The sequence below is a fragment of the Squalius cephalus genome (genome assembly GCF_949319135.1).
Source record: "Squalius cephalus genome assembly, chromosome: 8".
Taxonomy (NCBI): Eukaryota; Metazoa; Chordata; class Actinopteri; order Cypriniformes; family Leuciscidae; genus Squalius; species Squalius cephalus.
Genome location: NC_137129.1, coordinates 18894661 through 18907314, shown reverse-complemented (window position 1 = coordinate 18907314; position 12654 = coordinate 18894661). Strand labels below are relative to the sequence as shown.

Here is a 12654-nt window from a genome sequence, read left to right as displayed (position 1 = left end):
TGCCTTCTTTCTTGTATATTTGATTCTGACATAATATTCAACCGGCTGTTTCTCATGACTTTTTCCTCTGTAAAATTAGGTATCGGCAACGGCTAGGTATGACATACTCATCATTTCACTGTAAAGTCATCCCCTAAATTGGACTATTTGGACAGTCACACTAAAAGTGTGTTGTTTAAATAAGGGTAATTTAAGGCTTTTGTGTCGGGGGAAAAATATTAAGAGTGCATTAACGACTGCAATCTTGTATTATTCAGTAAATGGATTCAACAATGGGAGTTGGAGTCAACTTTGAAAAACCTGGAATCATACACATTGAATAAATGGGATGAACAGCTGCATGTGTCCATAATCGCCCCAATCCCTCATATAGTTCACTATTTGAGGAGGCAGTCATTTGTAGTAGTGTCCAAAACCATAGTGTACATTATTGAGTGCACTTATTATATCACTCACTCGTTTTCATTCACTCATTCAGTGGACTATAGTGGAGTAGTGTAAGGATATTGGGGAGGTTTTTAAATACAGCATATAAAGAAGTATGTGAATTGGGATGCACCTCACTTTCCGCCACTGGCATAACGAAGTAACCTGCAGAAAGAATACCTGAAAAGTCACAATGGTGAAATCATGTCATATTACACTGCTTGTTTTTCAAAAACAACAACAACAAACAAACAAACAAACTACTGCAAGAGATTATGAGAACACAGATCTTAATGCTAATTTTATTGAAACATATTGAATCTTATAGATTTACCGAATCACAATGCAAATATATTGACAGTTTACAATGCCCAGAGCTTGATGTACATCATTATTATTGGCTTTAGCATTCATTACAGTTGATTTAACATTTAAAATGTGCAATACGTTTTACTCTGCTCATCCACATCACTGATGAGCCCCTAAAGGTAGACATGTATACAGACGTGTTTATATGATCAGAATCGACAGTGAGTGGCAGATAGTGTTTATAGTGGGTGACTAATGAAAATCCTGCTTTTATACTAATGTCCTATTCTCTATCTATAATACACAATAATCTTATTTCATTTACACTGGCTATTTAACATCATTGTTATTCATTTCACTCCAACCCATTTTCTTAAAATGCAGTCATAGAGCTGTTCTCTATAGACCACAAGGGGGCATGTAAAAAGTATTTTGGCACCACCATTTTGAAAGATTTGTGGGATATATATATATTGTTTAATAAAATTTATTTATTTGTGAAATAGTATGTGAGGAGCAATGTGCAGAAATATGCCATATGTACATATTTAATGAATGCAGTTACCATAGAAACTTGTCAAATTGTGCAAAACCGTTCAGTGGCCACAAAACAACAGCAGTGTGGTCACATATTTCATTGAGTCAAATTTATTTATTTATTTTATAAATGTATACACACTATTACTAATGTAAAGTAACCTAATTTACTCAACTCATCAGAATTTGAAATATCATGTTCAGAAAGTGATTCCACAAGGCTTTTCACACTACATTTAGTCACACTATTATCATGTGTGAGTTTTGTTGATAAATTTTGTCTTAAAGGAATACTCCACCGTCTTTTCATATTAAACTATGTTATTCCCTAAACTAAGACGAGTTGATACATACCTCTCTCGTCTCAGTGCGTGCACTCAATCGCTCTGGCGCGCGGCGAAACTTTGTTCACTCAGTTCATTCAATACGGGCCAAGCAGAGAAGCTACTAAACACCTCCACGTTTTCCCCATTTAAACACAGTTACTCGCGTAGTGTAACTCGACCTAGGACGGTGACACAAAACAAAACGTTGCGCTTTTCTAAGCGTGTAAAATGGATAACTATATTGTATGGCGGAATACCAAAGCAAGTGCTTGTAAGCACTTCGTCTTGGCGGAGTAATATCTTCACCAGAGGGAGCGGGGGCCGGTGAGAGGATTTTTCACGAGTGAAGATATTACTCCGCCAAGTCGAAGTGCTCATAAGCACTTGCTATGGTATTCCGCCATACAATATAGTTATCCATTTTACACGCTTAGAAAAGCGCAACGTTTTGTTTTGTGTCACCGTCCTAGGTCGAGTTACACTACGCGAGTAACTGTGTTTAAATAGGGAAAACGTGGAGGTGTTTAGTAGCTTCTCTGCTTGGCCCGTATTAAATGAACTGAGTGAACAAAGTTTCGCCGCGCGCCAGAGCGATTGAGTGCACGCACTGAGATGAGAGAGGTATGTATCAACTCGTCTTAGTTAAGGGAATAACATAGTTTAATATGAAAAGACGGTGGAGTATTCCTTTAACTTCATTCTCAGCATATTAACTTCAATCTATCATCGCTATCATTTCCTATACATAAAATCCACAGCTCCCAACTTATTTAAATTGTTCACATTGAGCAGATTGATCAGTATTTGTCCACAGTCCTTTCTTTGTGTTTTGGTTGCTTTGAAATCCAAAATCAAAATGTATAAAATAAACCCAGTGTCTTATAAGTTATAATGTTGGGTGAGAAGAGAAACCCTCGAATGTGTCAATATTAGAATTACAACTTTAAATGGATTGAGTTATTAACTCATTTCACTGTAAAAGTTGAATTCGTTCAGAAGGTTTTTCATCTGCACAAAAAAGGAGTGAAAATGAGCACAGAAACCTGATTTTCCTACAGCAATTTTCCTCCTGCATTTTCTGAGGGGAAGTCTGCAGAATGGATATGATCAACTTCTATTACATAGAAGATCCTGGCAGCTTGGAAGAATTTCATACCTGATCTGTAAAATCAAAAGCTGTGTTCAGGCTAATTATTGTTCATAATTTTATGTTCTGCTGGCACGAAGAAGACTTTCCCAAACTCGATTTTCATACTAGACGTTACGTTGACCTGCGGTTAAGCCACAAAAACCTTTTAGCTTCCACCAAAGCACTCACCTGACATTTAAGTACATTGTGCCCTGCTGCTATTTACAATAAATGTAGCCATTCAGAAATGTACGTCCAACCACATCCAGTAAAGCCGTCAGCACATGATGGACCTAAGACACTCAGCTATGCTGCATGCAAAATCTGTTTACAGCAGGCATAACTGAAGTCTTGCTGACATGCTGGTGGAATGAGGAGTGTCCTGAAATGGGGGTCTTATAGCTGTACATCTGCCCTGATCTAAAGTAGGCATAGCACATGGTCTTCATTACTCAGAGACTATCAGTGTCATACAGTGTAAAGTCAGTTCATGAGACAAGATCCTGGTGTTGGTGAGTTACACTATGCCCATCTGCAAGTCTGTATGATATTCTGGTCTGAAGAAATAGCTTCAGTGTAAAGGCCCATTCACACCAAGAACAATAACCGAAATATGTCCCCCAACTCTCTCTCTATTTTTTTTTTTTAAATATGACACATCGGACATTTTTCTTACAGAATATTTCAACATAATAACATGGAGAACCAGATCTAAATGTTGTTGATATATTAAAAACAGGACACATAAAAGGCAAAATATTCCATGTTTTCCCCCTATTCCAATTCTCGATGTAATATTTATCAGACAATAGAACCAAATAAACCTTTTAATTTACTACGAAATCAGTTTAATTACTTGTGAGAAATGTACAGTCTGTCATATTAGGTGAATATAGAGTTGGGGAAAATAAAACCATGTGAACAAAAACTTCTGCTGTCATATGTGTATTCAAATGCACTTTAAATCTTCTTTCACAGTTTGATGAACATCATTGTGGCATTACTGAACATCAATGTGACAACTTGCTAGTGATAGTAAGTCAAAAGTCGGATTTATTTATGTCATTATCTTCTTTTTAGGATTGTAAATAAGGCAGAGACATGCCCCTCCACACAAAAAGTATGAAGTTTATGCCTTTTTTATAATTTTGTCCACCTTTTAATCACTGGGCCTCACAGGAACTGCACTTTGCTGATTCGAATCGTACCTCACATAGGTCTTTTAAGGTTTACTGGGGAGGGGAGGGATACAAAGCCCATCAACAAGTCATGGGGGTACCTGAAGGGTCAGTGCTAGGACCCCTACTCTTCTCCATATATTCTTATACATTACTAGGATCCTATATTACACAGGCACGTGGATTCTCCTACTATTGCTATGTGAAGAAACACAACTTTACTTTTCATCTTAGGTAGATGATCTGACTGTAGCTGCACTGATATTGCATTGCCTGGCAGACATCCCAGCAAAGAATATCACCTGCAACTCAATCTAGCAAAGAATCTCTTCTCAGCCACTCCTACGATTCAGCATAATTTCACCATCCATCTAGGCTCATCAATAATTCCATCCTGTTTAGACAAATATCTTTTGGTAATCTTTGATGACCAGCAGACATTCAGAGACCACATTGCAAAGACATCACCATCATGCAGGTTTGCACTGCACAACACCAGGAAGATCAGGCTCTATTCCTAATAGAGCATGCCAAACAACTTCCTGTACAGACCCTTGTCATTTCTAGACTGGATTGCAATGCTCTTCTGGCTGGACTTCCAACATGCGCAATCTTCCTAACCCTATATCCGGACAGCTGAATCCCTGACAATATTCAAGAAATGGCTGAAAACTCATCTCTTCCATGAGCACTAATCCTGCTGACAGTCTATTCTGATCAGTTTTTAAATTTGTGTATTTTTGTAGCACTTCTTGTGTTTGTCTCCTTACGTTTGGTTTCTTGTTGTATTCCTATTTGTAAGTTGCTTTGGATAAAAGCATCTGCTAAATGAATAAGTGTAAACATAAAATGTAAAAGTTCTGAATCCAATAACTCATTAACAAACAACAGATGTTTATTCATCATATTGAATGTTATATTAAATTCAGCTATTGGATATTTTCCCTTTTTCTAATATGTTAGGTTGTTTTACAGTAAATAACTGTTTTATACCTGTTTTTATGACTTTTAGTTAAAAACACCTCAACTATGTTTTGTCTACTGTCTATATATATAGGGGGAACAAAATTGGAAGCATTTCGACATAATTTATTTTTCTATTTAATTTTTTAGTTTGAGTTGGACAAGCATAAAATCAAATTATAAATGTATCTATTTCATTTAAGCTGTATTTGATCAAATTAAGTTGAACCAACTTACATTTCATTGCATGAATCTGGGGGATAGATACCTGCAATTCTAGTACAAAGTATTTTGAGCACAAAAACACTGTTATCGCTCATAACTTCTGGAGAAATAGCGCAGACACCGAACAAGGATGAAATGTTCTAGTTCGCATGTGTCAAGTGCCTGTGTTCGTGCTATCGCTACGAATTGAGTATAGTTTGAAAGGATATGCGTTTCATATAGCATATGCTATTTGTGTCGTAAAGTTGATACTTTGGGCTTAATGTGACATGCTAACCAATGGAACCTCATATGTAAGTGACTGTTTTGAAATGCTACACGTAAGTAGCAACTTGTTAGCTAATGATACTGGATAGTAATAAGCACAAACATACATAGCACACACAAATTTTGGGTAAAACAGTCCATTTAATTAGATTGATATTTTTAGCATTGAATGAGATATATTTATAATTAACATTTCTTTTGAGTTAATCTTGGATGATACACATGATGCTGCCTAGAAACTGTGTCTTAGAAGCAGCATAATTGTTCTGTCTGTTTTTCGGAACAGTCTGTGTTTAAGGAATTCATCTATGATGCACTACAATGCTGTCTAGATGGGCAGATCACTAGGTTTTAGATGCTTTTGGAGAATGAATACTACATCAACAGATTTGATAATATATATATATTTATCCATGAACAGGTGACAATTTAAAATATGTTGCAATTACGATTATTTCCTGAATTATTACAATGAAATATTTTGGTTTGGTGCACATAATAATGTCTGCAGAAGTTGGGTTGTTATAACAAAGTGGTATAAAAAAGTAATGAATCAGAAATGGATGAAATTGTGTAATTACATTTGCAAACTCAGCGATTAGTTAGAAAGGAGGTTTAGTCTTGCCTTTTTACCCAGAAATGATGTCTACCAGCCAACAACTGTCCTTGCTGTCTCAAATTCATATCTAAAATGGGAGTTTTGTGGCTTTCAGTCCAAGTCTCTTCAGTCCAAGTTTTGTCACTTTCAGTCCAAGTAGCAGCAAATTTTACTGCTACTAGGGAAACGGACCAAATAATATTGATGATATATTTGTCAGGTCAAATGCTCTCCAATGTCCTCCTCCTAATACCTGCCAACTGACTAGCAATATGAAGTAGCAAATCATGGTTCACAGCACTAACATAAGCTAAAAGCTATTGGATAAGGACAAGTCTTTTGTCCAGCTCCAACCACCTGCTTCAATAAGAAATGTCAACACAGGAAAGAAAATCATGTTGTCAAGCCAATTTATGGGATCTTTAAATCTGTAAGTGGACGGACAGTGTCGATTGTAATCACTAGATGTTTTTTTAAAAGGTAATGGTATCACAGTTATAATGATTAAAGGGAAATGAACAAGCCAAATAAACCATAATAGCTCCAGAGGATGGGAAGTACAATGACATATACAGCTCAAACTAGAATGTAAAAAATGTTATCCACACGTTATCCACAAGATTGCTGCAAACTTCAGAACAGGGGTGAATTTCAACAATATGAAGCAGGGCCTGTCCATGCAAGCCTAAATATACTACACCTTTGAATGGCTTGTACCATCAACCTCAGACAGCAACAACAAGGTAAGTGCAGCGGTCCAAAACCCTGAGGCAGTGACCATGATGCGACACATTGGTGAAAGCCGAGGTGAGCAACGACCGACTGATACACAGGTGAGCAATTACAGGTGGATTGTGGAAGTCAGCAGTTGCAGCTCTTTTCTCGCTCCGCCTCCTCCTCGGCTGGATAAAGAACTTTAGCGGTGAGGCCACTCTTGACCCCATCCCAGCCGTCACGGGTGGAGATCTCACCCATCTTCATCAGCTCATAGATGTCCCGTGTGAGCAACTCGAAAGCACGTTCCACATTGCTGTTGCACTTGGCTGAAGTTTCCACGTAGCGGATGCCGAGTTCGGCCGCCAGCTGCTCTGCCTCGTCCCGCGTCACCTTGCGGTCGCGGCTCAGGTCGCTCTTGTGGCCAATCAGGATGTAGACCATGTGATGAGGCAGGATGTGCTCGCTGACTTCTCGGTGCCATTCACGCACATGATCGAAGGTCTTCCTGTTCGTCAGGTCAAATACTAAGAGCCCGCCAACAGAGTTGCGATAGTAGGAAGTAGTGATGGACCTGAGGGGAAAAAGACGGTAATATTTTCAAGTCTCTTATGATTACATGGATGCACCGAATAATTCCAAGATTCTTTGTTAAGTTAAGCTCAATCGAAAAAATAAGCACGAAGCTCCATCCCTACATCAAACTATCAGTGGGGTAGAAAAAACGTATAATTGGGATCACAAAAATTAGCCACCACATATATATATTCACGCCAAAAGATAAAATAGTTACAAATTGTAAACTGCAGTGAGATTGTGTTAGAAATGTGAAGCTCTTGAAGAATTTTATATAATCACTTACATAAAATCTTCTGCCATATTGGTTTAACATAGTTGTTGTAGAACCTTTTCTTTTAATTCTAATTCTTCTAATTCTTTTAATACCTAATTTGTTTCCTTGCTCATTTACATCTGAAACCAGAAACCAGAAGCCATTGAGGCTTCAGTTGTGTTTAATTATTAATTGTGTAATTTAACTTAGCTACCTAGCAGACATCTCAGCGGAATGATATTGAAGAATGGATTTTGCAAGATGTAATTTAAAAAATAATTTATAAGTTGCATCAAAATTACATTTATGAGAATAAACTATATTGGAATAATCTATTACACAAACATAAGATCATATCAGGACTAGTATACAGCATTAAAACTGTGAAAAAGGGTGTTCACAGGGCACTGATGCTATAGAAATGTATGCATTCCTTATTTCTTTGACCTTATCTAATTTGTCTATTTCACATTTCACAGTGTGGCAATAGCACTGGCACGCATTCAAGCAGTGTGACTTTCTATATACATTTTTGCATCTGCAGTTGCTTGTTTCTAGGTGTCTGGTCAATAATCCATACTACAATTATTGCAAATATACATGTAATGCCAATAGATCATATATCTGAAAGGATGTTGAGCAGAGAACCTAAGTGTCCATTTGTGCTTAGTGTGCATGATAGGGCAAGGGCCCATATGTGGAAAAATCAAGTGGGAGTCTGATCATTCTGAATACATTTATAAAAACAAGAAAGGCTTTTGTGGTGGTTGATTTTTACATTTCATGAATGGTCCTTTAAAGCATTGAGGGTGGATGTTTGTGCTTCCCTGAAGGCAAGCGGTGCTTCAAAAATTGGGTAAGCTGATCAGAGACATCAGGATCTGAGCCCAGTGACAGAACTAAACCAAACACGCTCATTACTGAATACAAACAGGTGAGGCATATGACACTTGAACAAATCAATGAGATGAGCCAGTTTAACTCATTCATTGGTAGGCCTGTGAATGTGAACCCAGCAGGTAAATGATATAATAGGCATGCACATACAAGTAGAATCATAGGCTATCATATAAAGGGCTAACCTAGAACATAACCCTGCAAGATTACACAACCAACGACATCGAAAAAGCATGCATGGATAGGCTCTTTGCCGTCATTCTGTGTTACAAAATCATAGTGATGTAGGCTTTCACATTCAATCCATATCATGGAGACATAGTCAGCAGACTGTAATAATAATAATAATAATAATAATAATAATTATTATTATTATTATTATTAATAGAGCACTAACCTGAATCTTTCTTGTCCGGCTGTATCCCACAGCTGTAGTTTGATTTTAACCCCTGGTTCGATGTCTATTGAACGGGCGTAGAAATCCACACCGACTGTAGGATCCGCTACATCGCTGTATATGCCATCCGTGAACCTCTTAAGCAAAGATGATTTGCCCACCGTCGAGTCCCCCAGCAAAATGATCCTGAACTGGTATTGCCATAAAATATCCATGGCATAGTGAGTCGAGAGCTCCAGCCACAGGCTCAAAGACAAAGCAGGAGCGCTAACGGTGTTTACATTGAGTGTATGGAGCGGAGCGGCGGGGGCGGTGAGGTGGATGTGCTGCAGTCATGTGATGCACTCATTCTCACATCTCAATTCCAACTAATGTGTAACTACAGCAAATGACCTGAATTACTTTCATTTGAGGACTGGAGGAAGTGAAACCTATTTTGCGACATAAGCATATTCTTACACATTATATCATATAAGCAGGACTAGCTGTAGCCTATAGGCTACGCTTGGATTTAGGATAAGTTTATATCCGTGAATATTTATGTACTTATAAACCAATAAGCCACGAAAAACAGTGCGATAAAATGATTTCACCACGAGTAAACAGAAGCGGAGTGAAGGGGGTAAAGTCCCTGTAACTCAAGACCTTGTGGTTTATTGCTTACAAAATAGCAATATGATAAAAACACCAGTATTTAATAATTAATTGTATATATTATTAATAATACTCGGATTAAACAATTCATCCCAATGAATTAGCAAGGATCTAAATAATTTTCATTAAAACATTATTATAGTAAGGATATTCAACCTTTGGCTAAATAGCCCACTTGCATATATTTTTTTTTTTTATGCATTATTTATAGAAGATTATTACTGGACTTGAGTTTTTGTCTCGGTCCAAGCAGAGTGTGTAGTGGGCTAGGCGCTGTCCATGGTACTGAAATAGACGTGACACAGGGGCAGCCGGGGATTCATCAAACAATTCAACAAGCACATCCTCCAAAATATGCTTATTAATAGCCTGTAATAAGAAAAAAAAAATAAGAAAAAGAAAAAAAAGAAAAGGAGATAAAGCGCTTAATGAGGCTATCTTAATCATCTGACAAGGTATCTAACCAATCCTGATCGCAGAATTCCTGAATTCCTGTATGACGCATTCTGTAAACAGACGGAATTAGTAGTTTAGATCAACATACCTATATATATATATATATATATATATATATATATATATATATATATATATATATATAGGCCTATATATATATTATATGCATATTTGAGCTAAGAACACGGTTTTAACAACAACATGAGAATTACTTTATTGCTTACTTTTATATACATTTATTTTTCAGTAAAAATATATATTTCATAATTAAAACATTCAGTTGATTAAATAAAAGAGAGACATAGGATATTATCAAATAGGCCTATATTAGTCGGAGAGGAAATCCCATAACTCATTTTATACAATCAGAAATCCAAATCCCATCAACCTTTGCGACCAAGCCACCTCATTCAACCAATCAGCGATGAGCCCATTCAACCAATCAGAGTTAGGTTTCGCTGTATAAAAGTTCGGGTCACATTCATAACTTCCTCTTTCGAACTGTGTTCTCAAAGAATGAAGGTGAGTGTTCTTCAACTATGTAGTATATTTCAATAGCTAGTTTTCAAATATAAATCGTTTGGTTGTTACAGCAATATTTTCTTTGTGAGTTCATCGTAGCATATTTTGGCGTTTAGAAGTAATCGGGATGTAAGTTAGTGCGTAACAGCGCGGTTAGATTGTCTCAAATTAAGTAGTTTTACAATTCCGCGTTAATAAAGGTACATTATTTGTAATCTCTAATGTTTTGAAAGTAACATTTTGGTTTTGTGGCTCAGTGCAACATTACTTGCAGAGTAGCTTGCAAATCGGCGCCATTTTAGGCTAGCCATCATATTTAACGTTACCTTTAAAGGCAACTTACCATTTTGCGTATGTTACACGTTACCATTTCTAGATCCATAGTTTGCTTGATAAATATGTGGGTATTTATTGTAAGGTCATACAGACTTATTTTGTGTTTTTTTTCCAGGTGCTCGCTGAGATTGGAGATTCGGTTCACCACGAGGTTCCACCGTAATCACTTCTGCAGAGGTATTGATTCGAGTTTAATATGGAATATATTGTTGTACGCTACGTTAACTTAATTAGTGGTTAACGAATACTAATTAGATTAAACTTATAGCTGAAAAACTGTCTCTTGCATATTAATTTGGTGATTTAATGAAGTCGCTATTCACGGCCCTGATCGAAGCCGTTCCTGTTCATCTATAGCAGGCGCGGTCAAACAGGAGCCGATAGCAAAACTTTTACCGACGGTCGCTGAACAGTTAACCTGTAGCTGTCCCAGCAACATTAAGGAAAAGGACAACCCTTACGAAAATCAACCATGGTTTTACTACAAAAAATATGGTTATTGTAGTTAAACCATGGTAACCAAAAATTAACCATGGCTTTACTACACTAAGTTTAATGGTATTAGTAAAACTGGTTCTACAACTGTTAATATCCCCCCCCCCCCCCCCCACACACGTTATTTTGTGTTTTCGTGGATGTCCTATTTTACATAGCCCTTCTTAAGTTACTTTTTTTTTTTCACGCAGGTTGGGTGGTGCAAAATAAAACCATGTTCTCGGATGGATGAAGTGTCCTGCCATCATGCTCTTTGAGATGGGCTGAGTGAGCCTTCTGTAAAAGGTTGGTTTCTGTTTTAGGCTTTCTGTTCATGTTGGCTATGATGACAAACTTGCCCTCTCTGAGAGAACAGCTCTATTATGAGAATCACATAAACGTTCTGAGCCAGCTTTAACTGTTCTAATTGCTCCGTTATAATCTAGTCCTCGTTTGGCTTTAACATTGTTTCTTCATCAGAAGTTGCAGTGCTGCCTGCAAGATGCCTGTTGTGGGTCCATGCGCTGGTAAGTTCATTGTCATTAATGTCTTTCTGCACGTTTTCTGATAATCGGTGCTCTTTGTGCACCCGGTTGTTCAAATTACGTGCTAAATTAATGGGGAGACTTTGACCACCTGTCTGCTAGTGTCTGTGTAGGTCACTCTACTGTCCAACATTCAGCATTAGCTGCTGAAGTTTTCTTGCATTTTGATTTGTGGCTTGTGTTAATGGTGCTTTTGTTTTCCCTCAAAGGTGCTGATTATCTGTGGTAACGGTGGTGCAGGTATGTTGCTATTGGCTTTTGATGGTGTAATTGATTCCTGATCAATGATGATCACACTTTCGATGGTGACTGTTGGATGAAACTTACGGATATGGGTCTGAGATCAGTGCTTGCGAAAACTTTGTCTCTTTGGTGTGTGTTTATAGCTCATTGTATTGCCTGTTTCTCTTTAGGTGCTCTAAAGCTTTTGACCAGTAGGTGGAAGTTCAAGTGTTTACATGGGTGGTCCAAGTCAAACCTAACCTTGAGTGCAAGTGCAGGTATGTTGCTATTGCTTTTGGTGTAATTGATTCCTGATCAATGATGATCACTTTTTGATGGTGACTGCTGGATGAAACTACGGAAATGGGTCTGAGATCAGTGCTTGTGAAAACTGTCTCTTTGGTGTATGTTATAGCTAATTGTTTTGCATGTTTCTCTTTAGGTGCTCAAGCTTTTGACCAGCAGGTGGAAGTTCAAGTTTTTATATGGGTGGTGCAAGTCCAACTTAATCTGAATGTAAATTGTATAAGACTTGTCTAATACATCTGTGGCTTTAACTTGTTTTTAATAAACTAAAGCACTTGGTGCTATATTGGACAATCTTGGCTCTTGCAAAATGTTTCTCAGTAAGTGAGTGGTGTACCGAG

General features: G+C 37.4%; 1 protein-coding gene and 1 long non-coding RNA gene across 2 annotated transcripts; one reads left to right on the top strand and one right to left on the bottom strand.

The window, feature by feature from the left end:
* Positions 1-3556: 3556 nt before the first annotated feature.
* Positions 3557-9156, bottom strand: rab42a (RAB42, member RAS oncogene family a). The gene is made up of 2 exons (XM_079878342.1): positions 8799-9156; positions 3557-7246 (listed from the first exon to the last, which is right to left on the bottom strand). Exons 1-2 carry the CDS (start codon positions 9011-9013, stop codon positions 6820-6822), a joined length of 642 nt encoding a protein of 213 aa, XP_079734468.1. The 5' UTR covers positions 9014-9156; the 3' UTR covers positions 3557-6819.
* A 1196-nt stretch (positions 9157-10352) lies between these two features.
* LOC307163540 lies at positions 10353-12626 on the top strand. The gene is made up of 7 exons (XR_013822094.1): positions 10353-10430; positions 10882-10943; positions 11453-11546; positions 11721-11767; positions 11995-12025; positions 12199-12285; positions 12450-12626. It is a non-coding gene; the product is annotated as an uncharacterized lncRNA (long non-coding RNA).
* The last annotated feature ends 28 nt before the right edge of the window (positions 12627-12654 follow it).

Bases quoted from the DNA above. Each gene is read 5' to 3' on its own strand.
- rab42a (XM_079878342.1), bottom strand. From the start codon at position 9,013: ATGGATATTTTATGGCAATACCAGTTCAGGATCATTTTGCTGGGGGAC. The intron at 7,247-8,798 runs GTTAGTGCTCTA...TTTTCCCCTCAG, and splicing joins GCCGGACAAGAAAGATTCAG to GTCCATCACTACTTCCTACT.